Below are 23,267 nucleotides of genomic sequence, written 5' to 3' on the forward strand. Positions count from 1 at the left end.
TCATTGGTTGATACCATAATGATAGTGGCACCAAATCCTGTACATTTCTCAAGAGAGAGAATAGACTGCGTACAATACTGAGAAAGTTGAGCAGCATTCAGTCACCTTGGCCTAACAATAATATGTTCATTTGTTATTTGTATGTGTTGTTATTAAATGTGTCAAATTACGATTACACTACATTACAGACATTTTGCAGTCACTCATATGCAAAGCTTATTACACAACTTTTGATATAGTGTACATTTATACTGCTGGATTTACAGAAAAGCAATTGAGGTTATGTATCTAGGTCGAGGATACACAGTAAAATGTCCAGTGTTAATTCAGCTCTAACAGAGTTAATCAAACTCCTAACAGATACATTTGGCCCCACTCTGGAATGTGGGTTAAAAAATTAATGTATTATTGTTAGGCCAATGTGACTGATTGTTGCTCAACTTTCTAAGTGTCCTACCTGCAAAGTGATCTGGCAATCTTTTGGTCATAAGCCCCATTCTCCAGCCATATTATTATTATTATTATTATTATTATTATTATGCAGTGGTCTCAGGATCAGAACATGTGGTGTAAAAGGATATGGCAGTCTGCTACCCACTGCCTGGGACGGTGTGCCAGTTTGCGCCGTTGATGATGTTGTTGTGGCGCAGGAAGTCGTCATGGTGACAGGTCCTGCGGTCGGGGTTGGACATGACTTGGTTGGTGCTGGCATAGACCGTGGCCAGCCAGCGGAAGAAGCTGTCATCTGGGGTAGGCGTGTGCTCGTGCGGGGCCCAATCGCGGGTCATGTCGAAGGGATAGGTGACCACTAGCTCCCCCCCGTGCAAGTTTGCGCTCAGCACGAAAGGGATGCTCTTCATCCAGTTGATGACGGCACGGGTTTCTGAGGCAACCTGAGAAGGGGCCAAAAGTAGTTTCTACAACAGGGATATTGAGAGAAGGATGTACCCTTCCATGGCTTACACTGAAGACCACTGAAACATTATGGCCACAGCAGTGCAGCAAGAACACCCTTTTTATCAGGTTAGGTAGTCATAACCAGTCTTAATAGCAACAATTAAGCCTCCCTCCTCAGTTCCGAGAGTGTTAGTAAAGTAAAAAACAACGAACGGGTGCTTCATAGTACCTGCATCTCCTCTGCTGCCATGTTTTAGCATAGTGTCTATGGTGGTAAAATATAGGCTAGTTCCTGTGGTACTGTAGCTGTTTTCTTATTTAATTAACTGTAATTCTGACATGGATCACCCAATATAGATGCAAATATTCTCACATAAATTCAATGTGCTCGAATACAGAGCCAAAACTACAAAAAATGTATCACTGTGCAAATACATTTGCATTTAACTGTATAAGTTCTCCTATAAATTTCAGCACAGCCCACAGAAGCCAGGTGGGGTACTTAAATGGCAGCGTGAAATGTTACCTAAAAGAATGAAGACAAATTGTTTGCCACCTTGCCACTATCAGCTGCCCAGTACAGTACAGTATCTCTGTTTGGAGACTGAATAACTCAGATGGTTTCAGAAGACTAATCTACGGGAAAGAGTTTAATTTGTCAAATAAAGCGCATATGACACATCATTAATTCAAAAGCCTGTATAAAACTGATGAATAAGAGGTTAATGTAAAACCCCAGTAAAACAAGTAAACATCTCCCTTCCACACCATCTCAGCTAAAGGTGAGTGTTTTGGCCCAAATATGGCAGCAGTGTGATGGAGTGGTGGGGGGTACACATGGTAGTAGTTGAGATGAGCCAAAAGGCACTCTGACATCTTTGAATGGACTGAAAGATTCTATATCAGGGGAACACAACTGCGTCCTGGTTTTTCCAATCCAATCAATTACCTTAGTTTTAGTTTTCTGACAGCTCCATAAACTACACTGGTTCACTCCTGCAATTGACCACAGTAAAAACTTTAGGATACACTTGCAGTCTGGCTGTAGCTGGTACTTACACAAATATAAGGCCAACATATAATTCAGCTAATTAATTAAGAGAAGAAGTTTTTTTTAAATCCTGAACGGGAACAAAATCCTGAATTGGATCAGCCCTTGTTATTAACCCATTCTATATGAATCTAAAGTTTCTGCTTTAGTCTAAAGCAGGGATCATCAACTCTGGCCCTCGAATTCAAATCCAGCCCTGGTTTTCTTTTCTCCCGGGTAATTAGTGCTACTGATTGGCCAGACTGTCTTCACACCTGACTCCCAGGCAAAGGGAGGGTGGAAAACCAGCAGTTCTCGGCCCTCGAGGACCGTGAGTTGCTGATCCCTGGTCTAAAGGAACTGTGAAGTAGACAGAGGAAGATGGAAGACGGTAAGGATGTGAATTTCTGCGGCATCGCTGGCACTTACGAAAGCCTCCTCAGACAGGTAGAACTCTGGGATGGGGAAGTAGTGGTTGATCAGCTTGGACTTGTCCGTCTCCCGTTCCATGGCATCCCACATGACTGAGTTCAGGTCCGCAAAATTGTGGTTCATGTCAATCCCTTCGTAGCTGTAACGACCCAACGCCCAGCCGGATAACTCTGAGCCCTGGGCATTTAGGGCAATGGTTGAGGTTAGACCAGGCTCCAGTCTGATCATTTCAATAACTCTATGACCACTAAAAGGCTTTAAATAGGCTGTAGCTACAGCGTACATTCCTGCTGAGGCTGGAATCTGAAGCTGAAAGAATTACTAGCCCTGTTAAAGAGCACCAAGATTTATGAAATCTAATATATCTTAACAAGGAGTATGGTTGTGTATTTTATGAAAACTAAAACTCATATTTTAAAACAGCCTGGCATTATATTTGTTGTTGTTTCCCAATTCGAGTTTCAACCATGTTTACAGACAGAAAAACATCACTAGAGCACTTTCCTAAGAAATACAGTTCTCTGTTATATAACTTCTCAGTGTGTAAGTTCCATTATTGTGCTTGGAATTCGAGTATAAGAAGATGTTTTACCCCCCGATTATCAGTCATAAAGTGCAACAGCCAAGTTGGGCTGGGAGTTGGGCTGAATTAACTTTATATGGCAACTGTGGAACATAGGTTACTGCTGTAATAGTACATACAGGACAAGATACTCTAAGGAAAAAAATACTTTCTCAAAGGATTTTAGAGATCACCTCTGATCCCTATTACTTCAAACACTGAATATGCTAAATAATGGCAAGAGGAAGAGCTACTGATATCCCTAGGATAAAACAATAACAGAGCATTTAGCTGTGTGTTTAAACAACTAACAATGTACTGGGAAGAAAAGCACTCTGAGAATAGGACCCTGCCACTGGACACATAAACCTTCACACTCCCCCTCTTTCCCAGCCCATCCTGTGATTCCCATTTCACCTTCTTGTAGGCCATCTCGTAGCCATCAGGGTTCATGGAGGGTAGCAGGTGGATGCGGGTCTCTTTCACCAGCTGGACGATGCGCTGGTCGCCCCTCTTGTATTCGCTACAGAGGTACTGCATCAGGTTCAGGACCAGCTCCCGACCGAGGACCTCGTTGCCGTGCATCCCCGCCACATAGCGGAACTCCGGTTCACCTGCAGGGGGCGCAGAGAAGGCTGGAACACTCAGCCATAATCATTGGCTGACATTCATCCAATGATTATACAGATTAACCGGATGGGCAACCTAATTTCTGTCTCTCTGCAATGATACCTGAAACATTTTAAATGAATGCATCTTACAAGTATTCAAGAATGGGCAGGACAAATAGCAATGGACGTCTGTTCTTAGGCACTCTTCTGCATGAATACTCATGAACTAATATACATTGCCATCCAAAATTATGAACTCATTTAAATAAGAAGCACCAAGGAAGGCTGTTTAAAATGAACAATACAGGTAATAAACTATTTTGTATGCTCAAAAATTACAAAAAAACAAAAAAATTCCTTTAGACTAATATAAAATGGATGTCATATACTGCAAAGTTTTTTTGTTTTTCAAAATGTAGGTATCACAGTTATTTACACCCCTGTTTTTGGTACTTATTGATTGATGATCATATTGAGAGGGATCTTTGACCACTCCCCCAAACACAATTTTTCTACATTCTCCAGATCTTTTGACCTATGCTTTTAAACCATTTTCTGGTTTATTTTGAAATATGCTTGCTATCATTGTCTTGTTGAAAGTTTTTTGGTGGAGGGATACCATGTTTTTGACTTTCTGGAGTGGCTAGTTTCTTGCCTGTGCTTAGTACTTGCTTGATAAAGACTTAATTCAATGCCATGGACTGTGTATGAAAGCTGTGTCGCGATTTATATAATATTCTGTGAACATGCTAAAGGTAAATTAGTGGCAACATTTTTGAAAATTAACATAGCACCTACACAGTGTTCCATAAATTGTCAGAAGGCAGTTCAGTTCTGGTGGTGTATGATTTAATCTCATTTACCCTTCATTCAATTCATTTGCCAGACATTCACAGTAAAATTAACACCAATTTAAGGTGCTCTTCTGACCCCTTGCGAGAAATGAATAAACAAAGCATTCCAGCACACGTGTCTTCCTCTCTCCCACAGCAGAGCCCAGCATTCTTACATGTCTGCCAGAGTTAGCAATGTAGAAGGGTTTTTAGGGAGGAAACATCATGCCTCTTTTAGACAGGAACTCCTGGTCGTACACATTTACAGAGAGGTCTGAAATAAAGCACCTACCCGATAACTGCAGCTGCTTTGTGAAGAGCTAGAGCATACAGCTTAGCTTGAACTATGCTTTGTGAAGAGCTAAAGCATACAGCTTAGCTTGAACTATGCTGCATTTCCCACAAAACACCACTGAATTAAAGTAAAGAATTCTAAGCTTTTAATACAACGCATGACTGTGGTAACATGACATAAAAGACGAATACAAATAAATACATCAGAAACATATGAAAGGCCTTCCTCTGACTCCTTAGCTGTAGCGTGTGATGTGAAAAGAAGTCGGCTGGCGACACTACGTGTTTCAGAGGAAAACTGTAGATGTCAATACTCTCCTGAATCAGCATTGTGGTTTGCAGCATACATACAGCTATGGTTGCAAACGATTTCTCATTCCAAATTGGGTTGGGAATTGAATCTTCTCAGCCCCATATTGGGTGCCAAATTCATCACAAAAAATTAACTATGGTATCTGTGGGGCCTGCCAACTTAGCTGAGGTTCCAACAGAGGACACACCCTGCCTTTAAACTGATAACTGTCCTGAGCTTAATTTATGATTGTTCAGCATAAGAAATAGACAAGGCAGTACAAACCCAGCTATCAATTCCTGGTCCCCAGAATATTCCCAGAAAGGTAGGGGCTATTTTTTCCATTAATCACACTAAATGTTAAAGGACATTGGTTATTCATATGGTCATTCATTTTTTAAATTATTAAAATGGCACCAAAACAAATCTGTTTTTTTCCACAAACTAAATGACAAATGATAGACAGTGATGTTACCATTAAGTTTGTCAGTGACATGCCCATAATTTAAATTGATGGAGCTTGTTTGTAGAAGCAATTACTTTACATTCTAAGACTGATTGTGGGAAAATCCTCATTGTTAGGTTATCACACAGCTAGAAAAGAATTGAACTGGAATGTTCCCCAACATTACTGATGGGGTTTTTGTGACCTGGGAAAAAGGATTGCCCATTTATTTTACATGGCTACATCTAAGACAATATTAAATTTTTTCAGCTGACCTTAAATGTGGTGCAGTTGCTCATATTGAGTTCCAGACCACAAGAAAACAAGCACACACTAGAGGGCTTTAACACCCAGGAGTAAATTCTAACAAAAGGATCTTTATTTGCTTCTGTCAGTATATGAGATTTATAGAAACCCAGGGCTAAAGTTGTTTAAATGTATTCTGTATATGCTACTACAGGAAAGGTTTGTGCTTTTGTGAAACAGGTATGTGAACAGATGATGAAACAGGCACATCAGTCAAAATGTAAACTGTAAGACAAAGAAAGAGATCCACACAGTTACAAAAGACTTTTAAAACATTTGAATCAGAGGCTTGTTCAAAATGTATTACCCAGATTATTAGACTACATATTAAAGTGAAAGTGTAAAAAAGTGCTAAACACAACAAATATTTTGGTCACAGACAGACCATCATTAGCATCTGGCTGCCATTAGTCAGCAGGTGTGACATTTTACCCTAATCACTCAGTGAATGGGTGGGTACAATTAATTAAAGTAAATACAGCACAGCCAACACAGATTGCAATAACACATGAGTACGTACATATCCATATTTGTTACAGTGTATGGGTCTCTTTCTTTGCCTTTTAGTATATGTATGGATAGGCAGCTATCTGCAAGGCATCTGCCAAATCTGGATAAAAACTCTGAACTCTGCATTTAAAGAAGATGTGAAGCACTTGGTAACATGACTGGTTCATTTTCTTTTAACCTTAGACAAGATACGGCCCTGCATTCAACTCTGAAACTGGTTTGTATTTGCCAGAAAATTACACAAAGGTTTTTGGCAGCTACAAGCATTAGGACAACTATCTTGGAACAAGCCAGGCGGTGAGGTCAATAGGTTGTCTTGGCTATTCGAACTATTCCTACTACTGGACTGCTGACTTTCAATGAGCTCAATGATGTAAAAACAAAACAGAGAACCCAAAGAGGGTCCTTTTGTATTGCTAAAATGACAAAATTATTATTACTGAACAAACCTATTTCACAAGCCAGCTTAATCTTACACATCCTGGGTTTTCATAACTACTCAGACTTAAAACATATCTGACTCTAGGTTATGATTAAAAGGCCATGATTTTGAGTTGACAGCAGGCACAGTCTTAGATGTTTACACCCACTTGGTGGGAAACCAGCTTCCATCATGGCGGAAAAGAGCAGACAAGACAGGTCTGTTCAGAGAGCGAGGAGATCGCTGAAGGTTTGAGGCCATGTTACCACAGGCGTAGGGTTGTTTTTCAACCTCCCAGCACAACTACCCCAAACCCCACCCCCTTCCATCCTTCCCCCTCTCCGTTCAAGGCTCATGGACACAGGATCCATTCAGGCTTTAATACTGAGTCAATCTGGATCAGGTTAGTGTGTGAATGCTACTGTACTGTTGGACGTCACTTTGGCTGATATCTCAGCCATGAACTACAGTACTTTGTATACCAATTTTGAGCTTGCACATATAATACACTTATTACGGCACTGATGAAACTGGGGCTTTGCACTGGGTTCTTTGATGTCCATCAATATGTTTGACCTTCTGTTGCATGCAGGGTAAGCCAGCCAACACTATAAAGTGTGAAGGCCACCACTTGCTGATGCAGTATATGACATACATGCACATTCAGAGTGTCTGACACAAAAATACCCACGTGCTAAACTATCTACAATGCAATCTAAAAGCAGTGTCAACATCACAGCTAAACTGTAAGACACTGTAGACACTGTAATAATATTATAATCATAATCACAACGGTAATAAAACAGAATTGATAAAATGATGAACATACAGCAAGAGTAACCCTACACTAAAATAACACCGTAAAACCACAGTAAAATCAATGAATGAAACATGAGAGGGTGATCAGAACCTGAGGAGGCTTCATAAACCTCTAAAAGACAATGATAGCAGATTCTGATGACAATGCTTTTTTAACTGACACCTCGGAATGCTCTGTGAGAAAAAGTGGTTGGTTTGCAGTGCCAAGCAATCATAACTTTTCACTGAACACTTCTCTTCTGAACGCAGCAATGCACACAACCACCAACCTGTTTCAGTCCACTTATTTCCATGTTAAACTTGCGAGCACACAGTCTGCAACCAACTGTTCCTCCATCTCCAGCAGAATGACCTCTTTGACCCCAACCAGTTGGGTTTCAAATCTGGCCACTCCCCTGAGACAGCTCTCATCACAGTCACAGATACTCTTCACTCAGCTATGTCCTCATTCTCTTTGATGTGTATGCTGCATTCGATACTGCCAACCACCGGATCCTTCTATCATCCATAACAGAGATGGGCATTTCAGGCTAGCCCTAGCAGTGTTTAATTCATATCTTGTTGATCGATTGATCCTACCAGGCAACGTAGAACCTAGAGATGGTCTTCTCCTCTACTGTCTTTACAAAAAATCTCTTGGTCCAGTTATCTTGAGTCATAGAATGTCATATCATTATGCTGATGGCACTTACAGTAATGCTGTTTTACATTCTTTCCCACCGAAACCTGAGTTCAGCATGTATCTCTGCATGCCCACCTGACAGCCTGGATACCCATCCCCCACCTGAAGCTCAAACTGGGAAAGACAGAACTCCTGCTCCTCCCAGCAGAGGGTTACCCATGGATTGTTGCTTCAATGACTGTTGACGGCTCCGCAGTGTCTCCCTCCTGCTCAGCTTGGTGAGAAACTTAGTGTGACATCAGATGACCAGCTTAGGTTGTCTGAACACATTGTGGCAACCACACTGTACTAATTGAGTAAAATTACGGCAGTCTGAAAAAGCTAAAGGGAAGATTACTAGAATTAACCTGTTATTTTACCCGGATAAAAAGTGCGGATGGTGATTTCCAGTTTGCTTGTACTGTATCACCAATGTTAATTATGCAGAACTACCGCATACCTCACATAAATGTATCAACGTTTTGATGTCAATTACAACGGGCTAACAAAGAAAATCCGGAAGAAAATATTCAGCAACCGAATTAATCTGTTTGAATGTTTTGGTAGCCTACGTAATATGCTGTCCAGCACGAATGCTTAGTATTTTATAAAACGAATACTAAAGCAAGAAAAGAACAGAAGAGCACACGTTATAATTCCAAGACGTTGGCAGGCTATACGAAAACTAGGCTAAATGCGCCGCATAACGTACAAGTTTGATTTAATTATTATTAAATAAATTGGTTTGCCGCTTCATATTTTCAAACATGGCGGGTAATGGCGGAAAATAAATACAACACAAATGCTGCAGTACTCGACCAATCAGAAATGTTCAGCTGCACTCCACCCAAAAGGTTCCTGTACTCAATTTCTCCCCTGAGCAGGAACGTTTTGGGGGGTAAAACAAAGCCCCCAGAACTAAATTTAGACCCTAGTTCCTGCGGTGGAAACGCTCTGAGTTCCTCAAAAGGTTCCTAGTTCCGGGGTATAGTTCCTGCGGTGGAAACGCGGCTATAGATTCTGCGTATGCAACATCACGAGAACTCACCCATTACTCAACCAAAAGGCTACACAGCTACCTACAGTATATACAATTCCATGGAATTCCTCATATGGACTACTGTAATGCCTTGCTGGCTTGCTTAATGGCCTCTGCCTTCATATCACTGCAACTGGTTAGGAGCGCTGCTGCTGCCTGGTCTTCAGCCTGCCAAAATTCACATGTTCCACAGCGCTCTTCAACATCCTTCTGTGGCTTCTGGTGGGTACCTGCACTCAGTTCAAATCCTGCGCACAGGCTTAGCAAGCTTGACATAGAACTGCCCCTTTGTATCTTCAGGTAATGATCACACCATACACTACAACCAGACCTCTCCAGTCAGCATTCTCCTGCCAGCTCGCTATCTTTCACAAATGTCTCAGAACTTACACATCAAATATCTACTTATCTCAGTTTCAATCTGAAAAGAAAAACTCTTAAGGCAAGCATCTTGTTGGTGACACTTGAGGGTGACACTTGATATACATGAAGTGGACCTATCTCTTAAGGCCAGTTCAGATCAATGATTCGCAACGAGACTGGATGCAACTTGCAAAATTCCAAGACGTCTGATTGTAAACGTTCTAAAACTGCACCTGGCAATTTGACAAGGTGGGTCTTTAGAGACCACAGGCAACGGCGTCAGACGCACTGTAACTAACCAGTTCACACCGCTGCAATTTTCTCTGCAACATTCTAAAACCGTTTCGTCTCATTGCGAATCATTGATCTGAACTGGCCTTTACTTATGGTGTTACCATGTGATGTGCACGTGTACATTGCTTTAGCTAAAGGCTTCATGACTAAACTGTAAATTGTACATGATATGTTCTAGGTTGTGCCTCTTTGGGTTTAATTATCATTTGTAACATGAAAGAATGTAACATGATTATTATAGCTGTGGTTATGGTCATTGCCCTATTTTACACATTGCATGGCTTTAAAACAGACTGCATTACTTACCATATTACCTAAACAAATGCTTATTGCCACTGGTAATTTGTGATGGTCTTTGTGAATTGGAATTGCCCTGTGTTAATTCCCCAGAGAAATGAAAATGCAGTGTATTGGCTTCCTCTTGAAACCGAAGGGCTTCTTTAATGTGATTCCTGGCCAGAATACAACTGCCCCAGTAGACACCATGCCAACGTGGTAAACCACCATATATTGACAAATACACACGAACGCACATCCACACACTCCCACACACACACACACGCTCTTCACTCACCCAGTTCGTGTTTGCCCGGGTTGTCAGAGATCTCCATGACGTACAGCTTGAGGCCCATGTGGCTTTTCCCGATGCTGTAGATCCGCGTGATGTCAGGACACTCCTCATTCACAGCCTTCATGAGCTGGGAAGCAGAGAGAGAGGGCGGGGCCACTGCCGCTCATGACCAGGGTGCACAGAAAACGGGTTGCCCAATGGGTGCAGAGCTATTGTGTGTTAGCCTATGGCTCCCTACTGCTTCAGCTGGTATTCGTGCTCGCCCTACAGTAGACATTCTGTCCAACATACAGTTCCATGAAAAAGTATTTTCCCCCTTGATTTCCTCTATTATTGCATATTTGTCATACTGAATGGTTTCAGATTTTAGACAAAATGTAATAGTAGACAAAGGAAACTTGAGTAAACAAAAAACACATTTTTGTTAAATTATTATTTCATTTATTTAATGAAAAAAGTTATCAAACACCCATACCACCCATGTGAAAAATAAATGCTCTGTTAAACTGAAAAACTGGTAGCAATAGAGGAAATCAGGAAGGAGGTAATACGTTTCCACTGTATCTCCTGTAGAACTGTGTAGCGTGTGGTCTTTAGTTTGTAATGAGTACATCAGAGTAACACGCTTCAGCTGTTGTGCTGCTTTCATGGAGTGTGGTTGAAACCGCAATGACATGAGGGACACATTTGGAGCTTCTAAAAATTGGGAGAAAAAAATGAGAGAACAACGTGATGGACAGGAGCTCCATTCACTCCTCAACCACTACTCTGAGAACTGTACAAAGTACTCCTTCATCTGAGGGAGCCCAGTGCTGTCACAGTTATGTAATAATGGTCAGGTTTACCACAGACTGGGCACTGGGCTGGTTGAGGCAGTGTGCCAACTCAGTGGAGGTGAGAAAACTAGCATAACATTAATATTAACATTCTCAAACCACATGCCCTGGCCTGAGGTCTGTAAAAATAAACTGTCATACATGAAAGGGTAGGTGGGGTGAAATGGTGGGTTGGGGCTTTCGATCTCTTAATTCCTATCACAAAGCATTATGCTTAGAAGACATGTACCAATGAAAACCCAAACAAAACACAATTTAAAACAAGCAGCAGCAGCAAATAGTCAAATCAAGTCAAGTCAAATCTCATTGAAAACAACTCAATAAATGGAGACACTGAGAATTAGAGAAGAAAATTAAAACGTCTCTTACCTTTCTCATCTCTTTGTAGTTGTGATGCCTAAAGTCCAGATCGTCCTTTGACCCTTTCTCTGCTTCCCAGGTGTAAACATTTTTCGGTTCTAAAGAAGGGAAGGGGGGGTGGGGGAAGGGAGCAACAAGGCATCACTAAAGCCAATGCAAAAAGTGCGCTAGGCCAGAGACACCGCAACTGTATGAGAGGCTATGGTACTGTTATTATTATTGCCTATAACTGAGGTTCTCTATCTATGATCTGTGAGCCATTAGCGGTTTGTGAAAACCTCACTAGTGGCCAGTGGGCAAAGTTCCATTGTGTTGCATTATAAGTAGCTAGTTGATTTGCTGCTATATTTGAAATACAGCAAGTGTTGGCATGAGTAATGGTGCTCTATGACACATGATTATATGCCCTCATGTGTAACACATGATTATAATGCAAGTACAGAAATTTCAAATTTAGTTCAGACATTCTTATAACAATAAGAGTGTTCCTTAGTTGATCGCAGATCTGATGCTACACTATTGTTGTAGCAACATTCGACATTATAACATGCTGCGAGTGGCGAGGACACGTTCATGTTGGGTGTGGTGTAGCACATGTTCTGAATGTACACTATATGTTGTAGACAAAGTTCCATTCTACTGCAATTATTATCAGACATGCTTGGAAGAGGCACGGGCCAGGCCAGGTTCCCCAACACAGCTGCGGTGGGGCGTTTGAACACTCGTGTTTCGGAAATTGAAAGAGCTATTACCTGGGATTCCGGCCAACCAAAGTACTACATCTTGCAGTAACACTCCCGCTTCTATTCCAGTTTGGGGCTGATGCGGAGGGGTATGGGGCCTCAGCACGAGACCTGGAAGAGAAGCCAATTACACGGGGTTCGGCGATGGTTCCCAAAGCACTGTTGGACCCGTCATGACAGACATTTGGTGTGGGTGATGTTTCCTGTGAAGGATTCTGTCCAAGGTCAGCCCTCGTTCTCCTGGGTTCCTAGCCTGACCAATTAAATCCATTGCAGTCTATACTACTCCAGACTTAAATAAATTAGTAATATAAACAGATCTATCCAAAATGGCCACGGATAATATGTTTCATAATCATTGTTTCAAACTATTCAGCTTTCTGCAATTTATCTTATTGAGCAGTTGATTTTAAATTAATTATCTGCGTAGTAGATGCCTGTAGCTACAGTGATTTATATTTGTACATAGTACCCAATCATATAGCTTGACTGTTCAGAGGCACAATGGAGGCCACACCTTTCTGCTCACCACTGGGCATTGATGATATCATATAGCAGATATTGTATGTGATCCTTACATGCGGTACTCTAATATGATAATTATAGAATAAAAGCACCCTACGAAGAGGGAACTACCATCCCATCTGGCCTCACACTGTTCCACCCAATCAAGGGGACTCACCGCCTCGACTGTCCCATTCATGATGGGCTTCCACGCCAATGAGTCATTACTCAGCTGTACCTTGTAGGTTTCCACCCAGTCCCAGCTGTGGGATAACATGGAAATAACATTCAGTCAACATCTTTTCAACATTGCTGCCCCATAAAGAGAGCATGTTAAATCACCATATAGTGGCGCTAGTCACTTTTTTTCATTAATGAGTAGCAGCACTACTGATTAACATAATCATGCTGCGTCTATGTCCAAACTAATAGATCTTATACGCTATGCTAACAGCTCTTCTAAGCTAACCGCAAACGCACACTCTCGCTGACTCATTCAGATTTGAGGCTCTAAAACACATGACCATGCCTCTAGGTTTCTGGAAAAACTGTCAATTACAAGCATCACCAAAGACATTTCCCCAGTCATATTTACACTTCTGGATGCAGATTTCATTTACGGATTGAGTGAGGTAAAGAATATTGTGCGGACTATAAATTACTTTGCTCAATAGCTGGTTACAATATGTGCACCCCCTACACCTTACCCTCCTCACTGGTTTTATTACGTGGACTGAAATAGGCAGTTAAATGAAACAGTATGTGTGAGAATAGTGCACTCAGTGGGTAGAGGCCTGGTTCCGCCTCACTCACCTCCAGATGGAGTTGCGACCCTGTAGGATGACGCCGGTGAAGAGGGTGGGGCGGCGGGCGTCCAGCTCCAGCCATTGCTTCTGGTCCTTAAACCGGGCACACCACGCCCCATCATAGATGTCACCGTCCTCAATGCCAGACTACAGTGTAACGACAGAACAACAGAATACAGGGTCTACATTGCATAGGGAAAATTACTTCATTTTAGGACAGGAATTCAGCTGCATTGTATAGTTAGTCAATACTCCCCCTCTGGCTTTTTATGAGCCCTAATGATGGAGAAAGACTACATGCTACAGAGGACCTATTCCGGGCCCCCACCTGAATGTTGAGGCGGCCCCTGTGGGGACCAAGTCCTCGCCTCTGGTAAGACGAGGCCCGCAGGTCCCTATCCTTAACCCGCAGGGACTCCAGACCCAGAGGAGGACACTCTGAGAGAGAGAGAGAGAGAGAGAGAGAGCATGACTTTTTGCAGCTCTGTAAAGAGTCTTTGTGAAAGTTCTCTGTAAAAAGCACTATACAAATAAAATTGAACAGAAATTGAATTGAACTGGAGAGAAAGTGAGAAATGAAGAGAGCGAGAGAGAGAGAGAGCACACGGGTATGACTCATACAGAACTTCTTGTGAAAGAAATTAAGAAAGAACCTTTTAATGAAAGTTTGTAGTTTTAAAAACTTAAATTTGCATAAAAATGACTTAATTAACACTGGTAAAACGAGACAATTTCGATTTAAAACCCTGCCTTCACACTGAAAGATTATCAGAGGGATTTGGGTAACAGGCTGCAGAGAGGGAGACTGTCACACAGATTGCACTTCAGAGTGAACATCACATCAGACATATTATAGATGCTGCCTGGTCCATGCACTCCTATCTGCAATGACACAAGTATACAAGTATACTTTATAGGGCCCTATGAGATTCAGGTAATTTTTATAAAAAGTATCTACCCAATTTATTCAAGAACTTAGATTAGACTACATGGCCAAATGTATGTGGACCCCTGCTCATCCAACATCTAATCCTAAATAATGAGCATTAATAAGGCGTTGGTCATCCCTTTACTGCTAAAATGGCCTTCACTCTTCTGGTAAGGCTTTATATTAGCTGCAGGGATTTTCTTCCATTCAGCCAGAAGAGCATTAGAGAGGTTAGGCACGGATTGGTTGACTAAGCCTGACTCGCAGTTGGCTTTCCAATTGACCCCAAAGGTGTTGGATGGGCTCAAGGTCAGGGCTCTGTGCAGGCCAGTCAGGTTCTTCCACACCAATCTCGACAAAACTATTTCTATGCTGTGTGCCCAGGGGCATTGTTGTGCTGAAACAGAAAAGGGCCTTCCCCAAACTGTTGGGGAAGCACAGAATCATCTAGAATGTGATCGTATGCTGTAACATTAAGATTTGCTTTTACTGGAACTAAGGGACCTAACCCAAACAATAAAACAGCCCCAGACCAAGGGGTGTCCAATGTGATTTGGAAAGAAAGATTGACCATACATTTTAGCCAATATAAGACTTCTGAAGCCAAATCAGTGCTTCTATAACAAGTATAAAGGTATCACACAACCACACACACACACACACACACACATAGTGCTGTGTGAAGAAAGTCAAATTAAAAATAATTAATACAGCATTATTAGTCACCAAGCTTTTGTTATTATTCTGATTACAGCTGTTGTTACTATCATTGCAGCCATTAAGTAAATGGCAGCATTACTGAAATTCATTTTCAATAAAGCATACTTACATTTGAATTAGAATGAAACAGGAAAGGGTAAAGGGAAGCAAGAGAGCGAGGGAGAGAGGAAACAAAGAGAGAGGGAGAGATGTTTCAATAACCTCTGTTTGAACTCTGCTCTGAGAAACACAGGGACACACTGCTGTCAGAGTACATGAATGGCATTTTTGTACCCTCTTATAAAGGGTTCCCAGACCTGTTCTCTGAAACTATCACTGCTTAATCTCACAGCTATGATATCATCGAATATAATATTACAATAATTATCCAATATTATTTTTCATGGGCTGTATGTGTAAAGTTTTCGATTTAAGGCTTTCTAGAAAATGTCTATCAATATTTGAAAAGTGTAGTCAAGAAACATTTTTTACTCAGATACATGCAAAGCAGATTACAAGTAAATGTCATTTATACAGCTAATTTATAAATTCTAGGCACATACAACAAAACTGACCACTGTTTGGAACAGAACATCTACCATTTCTACAGGATTATGATTAGTGGGCACATTTGGTGGTTTTTACATCTCTACTGAAACCAAGTCTTTTTAATGGGCTCAGCAGTGTTTCGCTTCACCAATGGAGACGCTCAGATTTACAACAAGTATTCAGGGAAAACCAGAGACCTGCTGTACAGGGAATATTCTGGAAATGTTCCCAGCTTAAGTAGCAGTGGGTTAAACACAACGTGGTCATATTGGACATTTTCCATGAAAATATAGCCACTCTGGATTCTTTTTATATATGAATAGTGGTCATTTGTCCTTTCTGGCGTTGTCAAATTATGCACTTTGTAACCTGTACATTATATATCGTTTTCCCAGTTAACTCACAGTTCAAAGTAATTCATATTAATTCATAGTTATTACTTTCAGCATTATTACATCTGCAACTTTAACCCTATTTGATTGTACTTTATCTTCCAGTGTTGAACAATTGCTGCTTACTGAGTGTGTTATCACAGCTCAGCTTGCTTCCTGTCTTAATGTCCTCTTCTGTGAATTAAGTGTGGGAAAAGGACTGTACAATTTATACGTACTAGCATATATTATTGTGAGTTCAAAGGTCGTGTTTTATGGTTGTGGAGGAGAACTATCCATGTTCTCAAAGCAGGTATTTTAATCATGAAAAATGTACACAGAGTTAGGCTCTTTGTTGTTTATTTTCAGGAAAAATAGGGCAAATCACAAAATAACTGACATAAACCTGATGCTTCAAGTGTTCAGTAGTCATGTTGTTTTAAAACAAAATTACTTTTGTAAACATTCACCACAAAAAAGATGCATTCACATGAAGCTCAAATTAATGTACAGCCTGATTAAATGGGCTACATATGTCACTGCTAATTACAAACAACACATTCCATGACATTACATTTATTTAGCAGACGCTTTTATCCAAAGCAATGTACAAAAAGTATAAGTCATGGTCATTGGACAACTACAAAACACAGGTTCAATAAGGTACAATACTAATTTCATACAGCGATTTATAGCCAAGAACATAGTTCAGTTCATGCAGTGAACATTATTCTGACCTAACTTATGCCAAGCCAAACTAGGGAGAAGAACAAGCTACAATATTAGGATGAATACAAATTACAAAATGGAATGGGGGTACATGTAACATGAGTGTCATGAAAGGGGGGGATTTAAAGTGAAATGATACACAGAGTGATGGCAGTTAGTCCAGGTATAGTCTGAAGAGATGCGTCTTCAGACCACAGCAGAAGATGGGTAGTGAGGGAGAGGTTCAAAGAGGTTCAAACCACTAACTTCATTTTCCGTTCATTACCGAAACCAGAAGTCAAAATGCAGCAGGTGTACCTGCTGGTCAATTAACTATGCATAACAGTATGTTGAAGAAATTAGTAGAACTTTTGTAAGTACTGCTTGTGAACACCTTCTTTGTTTACGATGTGTTTGTTTACACGTATCACAATGTGTATTGCAAGAGTTATAATTGCAATGAATTTGATAGCAAGATGTAAAGAACAAACGAGAAAAAACAGTTGGAAAAAGAGTCATAGGGGAGTCATGACGGAGACGCTCTAGAGACATCACGCTGGTTAAAGCCGAATAAACTCGAGCATACGAGAATTTAGCCTGGTGAAAATTCAAACGCAACATTAAGGCCATTTAGAACCGTCTGCCTGCCTTCGCTACCCCTGCTCTGCTGTGTTTTCGTCCCTCCCTCCAGGTACACCGAGCGAGCACATCTGGCCCATAGCGGCCCGCCCTCTTCCAGCCCCCATGCTGATCTTCTCACAAGCCTTCTCTCTTCAAATTCTGCACCCTTCAGTGAAAAAACGAGAGAGGGAGAACGCTGACCTCTCTACACCGAGGCTACACTAAGATTACAATGTATCTCTGGAGCTTTGCAGGCAATGGAAAAACCAGGCAAAAATACTGTTACAACAGTTCTCCATCTTGTGTATTATTCATGAGAATATATTATGGAGCCAATCGTTCACAGAGGCACTAAAACTTTTGGCATTGCTCCATTTTACCCCCAACAAGGGGAATAATTCAATTCAATTCTTAAGCAAGAAAATGATTCATTGCAGTGTAGGTCTTGCAGTGGAATACTGTATGCGCTGTGCTTGCTAACTCTATCCTGAAAGGAACCCTTTGAGGTGGTACTTCCAAGCAGGGTCATGACTGTTAAAACAAACCTAAAACTCAAGGATTACAACAGGAAGCCACAGTAAATCTTCACAGAAATTCATAACTTTCCTGGGTATACGACAGATATTTCCTGTTATTGGCTCACAATTTACCATCACAATTTAGTCCCAAAAAAAAACTAATAACAAAAAACCAGACTTTGTGGTGCCTTGTCACATCGAATACGATTAGTTAAAGTGATACAAAGTCTAATAAAAAAATCAAAAAATTTAATTTTGAGCCTTCAACTCTATAGCAGGTATTACTGAAGGTGTAATGTAATGTGGAGAGCTCAAACACCTTGCTGTAGCCATGTAAAATATCAAATTTAAGAAAATCTGTTTATGTCATTGGTGCCCTAATTGACTAGCCAAAAAAAATGTATGGTAACATGAAATGCGTGGAGTTGTGAAAAACTGAGTTTGAATATCTTTAGCCTATGTGAATGTAAACTTTTGGCCTCAACTGTAACAAAAAAAAGGTAAATACCCAGACTTACTGCATGTCAAGCTATTCACATGGGCTGGGATACAATGAACATTTGTCCTTAACTTTTGCTAAAAACTAAAAGCAAGATTTTTTTTCTTCACAAAGATGTGCTTAACAATCACTAAAATGAACTCCTAAGAGTTAAAGTCAACAGTTGGTTTGGCAGTTTTGACAATCACTGAAGTTGCCAAATTATTTTTCAAGAAAGAACAAAAAATATTGCGACTTAAATATTGTGAGATTAACAGAAAATATCAAGTGAATCCAAACCTTTGCTTCTGTGGAGTGATGGATTGCTTCTGATTGGCCAGTAAGAATAAATTACAGCTTCATTTTCATGCTTTGGTTTTCTTTTTTTCCCATTTTAATGGTAAATTATATCATCAACAGTTGAAATATCCTAATCCTTCTGGACCTCTCTGCAGCTTTTGACACAGTTGACCACATACTCTTCTTCTCCACCCTGACCTCATGGGCGATCTTGGGCACAGCTTTTATGTGCTTTGAATCCTCCATCTGTGGATGCCGCTATCCTGGAAAGTGGTGCGTCCGCATAGTCTTCAAACAGGTGTTCCTACCATTGCAACGCTGATATACTCCGCCTTTTCTCTCCATTGCTCTGTCTGACACGCTGATCTCACATCGGACCTCCAATACGGAAATCTGTCACCTGAAGCTTCACCTGGATAAGGATGAGGTGCTCTACATTCCCTCCAGGCCCTCTCTACTGCAAGACCCCTCATTCAATATGGGTGCTACAGGAGGGCTCACACAGAGGACTTATATTTAAAAAAGGCCTGGGGGTCATATTAGAAAAACAAGTCCTATTTCCCTTCCACACAGTGAGTCTGTCCAGCAGATTCTTACTTTACAGCATCTGTAGAATCCATCTCCTCATGACCTCCTGACCCTGTTCTGTCATGACTGAATGACTGCAAATCCCTCCTCACTGGTCTCCCTGCATGTGCTAGAAAACTGCCATATGACTTGTCTACTACTCAAAAGTGGAAAATCCAGGTTCAGAATGTAAAAGCTCTCCCGAGTATTTTGTTCCAATCACCTGGATTTGCTAAATAGCATCATTTTTCAGCTAGGAGGTTGAACTAATTAGCGAAACCAACTGGCTTAGTTCACGGGAGGAAGAAACACATGGCAGGACTTCTACTGTCTGACCCCCTGGACTTTCCACCACTGCTACTACCTTCCCAAGGGTGCTCACAGCACTTCCCTCCACACCTCACTTCACAGGCTACCTGTTACAGTTCACATCAAGATTAAAACCTTGGTATTAGCCTAGAGGACAGTGCCTGGAGCAGCTCCACAATGCCTTCAACCCATCTTTAAACTTTATCTAGCTGCCAGACCTATCCAATCCGCAACCTCGGGAAGCCAGGCTATCCCCTCCCGGAGTGGTTGCTATCACCTATTAGGATGCCTGTCTGGCCACACCCACACAGTGGTGGAAGGATCTTCCTATGAAGGTCAGGTCAGCAGAATCACTGCCCACTTTCTGATGCAAACTGATTACCCACCTCTTCAGCACACATTTTGGCTGAACTGGCTCCCTTTCTTTGATAACTGCAATCAGTTTGATTTATTTTCCCCAGTATAGAAGGGCCAGTTGGTCGCCCTGTGTCATTTCTGTACCTCCTGATTCACTTGCTCTCCTCTAAAGCATGTGTGGCCAGCTGCTGCTGATTTCCGCTTCACAGTCGATCAGATCAGCCGTGGAATCATTATGCCAGAGAAGCACGCTTCATATACAATTAGATTAGGGAGACTGCAGACACCTGAATCGTCCCTCTCCTAGTTCAAGCCCACACTATGACGCAACCAGGAGACCTAGATGCATTGCTACGCCCCTCTGAATTGCATATTGCTACACGCTTCTCTGCTTGGAGTGCCTATTTTACCAGCTACATGTAGTTTAGTTTAACTCTGACTGTAATATGCCCAACCTATTTTATTGTTTGCTCTGCAAGATCCCTCGTTTTATTTCTGTTACCATTCATTCCATCTTAAATATTACACCGGGCCGGACAGCAGAGGATGTGCTCCCCCTCTATGGCCAGGTTCCTCCCAAGAGTTTTTTTTTATCCCCACCAGCATTTTTCTTCCCACTGGGGAGCTTTCTACCTCAGTCGCTCACTTTTTGGGATTCAGACCAGGTTTTGTTTGCCAAATTTTCTTTTGTATTTATGCTGTAAGGTGTCTTTGTGACAGTGTCTCTGTAAAAAGCACTGAACAAATAAAATTGAGTTGATAAACCAACGAGTGTACCCCCTAGTGTGCTGTGTGTGTTATGAGGCAAGGAAAATCCTACAAAATGAATCCCTTCCTCATTGGGGAATGTTGCGAGCAATTATGCACACCCTGCATGGTTGCTGACCATTCTTGGCATGTCCAGGATTTCATAATTTTATAAAAGATCAAAGGTGCATCCAGACTGGAAAATATTTTTAATAGGATTAACCACCCGGAAGCCCTGTAACCTCTATTTCACACCAAACCGGGAAGACTGATTCCTATTCCATCACTGCACTGTGGCAATGGAGTAGATCTACAGGCAGAACTGCATCAGCCAGTATCAGGAGCAAGTTGGTGTCCAATTACCATTAAAATTACAAAACAAACCTAATGCCACTAAGCTTCAGCCAGCAGAAAATCACCAGGAAGTATGGCTGCTAAATCTTATTCTTAGCTGAGCCTGGTTTAAAGATTTATTTTACACCAATTAGGATTTTTAAAATAAATAACAGACAAGGTAAATTTGTACTCATGCTCACATTTGCAGATGTTACTCCGCCCAAAGAAATATACCGTTAATTGAATCAATATTTCAGCTGGCAACAGTAGCTACTCACTACAGTTTTTTTTTTTTTACCACCAAAATAATTCTGTCACTTCTTTCCATTGGCCACCAGCCGGTACCCATCTTCAAGACAGCTTCTGATTACTAATGGCAGTACCACGACACGATGGCACAAACGGTGCAGACAGAGAGAAACCTGTACTAAACCAAATGTGTCATTTAGTTTGACAACGCACGTCTGACCATTGTTGTAGGCCTACCCATAAACCTGGAACTGACTTAACAGTTATCATAACCTAGTGAGAAACATAAAGTGGAATTAATTATGTAGCATCGAGGTATGTATGAAGGAAGGAAGACTCGATTATGTTTACACATGGATAATGGAGATCGCTTTCAACCGTTTGATAAATAGCCAATAGCCTATGGCCTCTCTTGTGTGTATACGTTTTCCCTTAAGAGTTTGCCAAAAGTACGCAGCGGAGATCTTTCAATGGGCTTTGCTCAAAAAAGTGATGACCCTACCTGGTTGATATTATGAAACCGCGCGGTTATTAAAATGTAATTTTCCACCATTTGGAAACGGAATCAAATCAAGTCATCAAACGCGACACTGCAGACCAGTCTAATAAAAAAACTTAGGATAATGAGAACGAGTAGGACCACTGAATCCACGTTAAAGTAAGTTTTGATGTATAAAACTGCAGTAGGCATTGTCAGAAGAAACACATTTTGTGCAAACAAAGGGGTGATCTACTATGCTTTCCGTGTTCAAACAAGGAATGTGCCCAAGCCTGCAGCGGTCGCCAAGGCAATTGCTTAGTTAAATTGAAACATGCACAATAACAATAATAGTTGTACACATAGTGGAACTGTAGATATTGCTCCATACCCCACTTTAGTATAAATGAATGCATGATGCAGTCTGGGGCTCGTTGGGTACATTCGCCAGGATGAACCGTGCTCATCACTACTGCTTAACAATATATGGTGCAAGGCTATATGTGAAAGCGTGCACTGTATGTTGACATGGGATTGCATGGATCCCTCTGATGATGGGTTCCATCGTCATTACTTAACACAGTTGATTTCATGTAACAGCCAAAATCGGCTTCAACAAAATATAATAGCACAGCGATAAGTACACGTTTAAATAAAGTACTGACAATTGAAAAAGACCGCCGAAACCTCACCTAGTTCCAGGGGTTCATTTTGAACTCGTTTATCCCAAACTCTTCTCTCAACATGCTTATCGATACTCTCATTCAAATCTTCAGTGTGGAAACTTGCTGTTGTAGTAGTTTTCGGTGCACGGGTAGATTGAACCGTGGTCTTTGCAGTAGTAGATTTATTTACTAATGATGTAGATGCGTGATCGCTGGAATGTGTATTTTTGCGGTTGTCAGAACCCGTCCGTGTTAAGATGATAGTTTGATTTTTATTAGTGGTTTGACTGACATTCAGACTCCTGATAATTTTACTGTTTCCTGACGCAACGCAGTTCGACGTTCTTGTCATGAGAATTAAAAACATACTAAATGACACCCCGACAAATATCATTGCGTTGCTTCCGGGCATCTTCATTAAAATAGCGAATAAGTTTTTTCCCCCACACGGGATAGCCCCTTGGATATCCCCGTAATACAGCAAAAATAAGCGCGAGTCCTGCATGCCAACAAATGCCACGCATATATTTTTACCACAGTACTTCTAATAGTAGGTAACCATTAGCAGGTCACAATTGTTGGTAGTGTCGGCCTACCTGTAGTGCGTACCACTATCTTGGATGTGAATGAACTAGGCTACTAGTTCAATGAAAGGAAAAAGGGTAATGTGCCGCCTCTACAAATGCAGTTGCCTTATAGCCTTAAGTTGTCTGCGCCTTATAATCGAATTTAGGAGTCTTACGTTGTTCTAGTCTTGT

General features: G+C 41.2%; 1 protein-coding gene across 1 annotated transcript in view; it reads right to left on the minus strand.

Annotated features, from left to right (window-relative positions):
• The window catches only part of LOC135258636 (probable carboxypeptidase X1), a 28,797-nt gene extending 5,811 nt beyond the window's left edge, over nt 1-22,986 (minus strand). The window contains exons 1-10 of the mRNA XM_064342079.1: nt 22,537-22,986; nt 13,958-14,067; nt 13,637-13,776; nt 12,896-13,086; nt 12,329-12,430; nt 11,586-11,674; nt 10,384-10,507; nt 3,339-3,535; nt 2,357-2,536; nt 599-893 (exon numbers count right to left, since the gene is read on the minus strand). Coding sequence (XP_064198149.1) covers nt 599-893; nt 2,357-2,536; nt 3,339-3,535; nt 10,384-10,507; nt 11,586-11,674; nt 12,329-12,430; nt 12,896-13,086; nt 13,637-13,776; nt 13,958-14,067; nt 22,537-22,927 — 1,819 coding nt within the window. The 5' untranslated portion in view covers nt 22,928-22,986. The remainder of the gene's footprint in view (nt 1-598; nt 894-2,356; nt 2,537-3,338; nt 3,536-10,383; nt 10,508-11,585; nt 11,675-12,328; nt 12,431-12,895; nt 13,087-13,636; nt 13,777-13,957; nt 14,068-22,536) is intronic.
• Between the last annotated feature and the right edge of the window lie 281 nt (nt 22,987-23,267).

Source organism: Anguilla rostrata, chromosome 7 (assembly GCF_018555375.3).
Source record: "Anguilla rostrata isolate EN2019 chromosome 7, ASM1855537v3, whole genome shotgun sequence".
In the NCBI taxonomy this organism is placed as follows: Eukaryota; Metazoa; Chordata; class Actinopteri; order Anguilliformes; family Anguillidae; genus Anguilla; species Anguilla rostrata.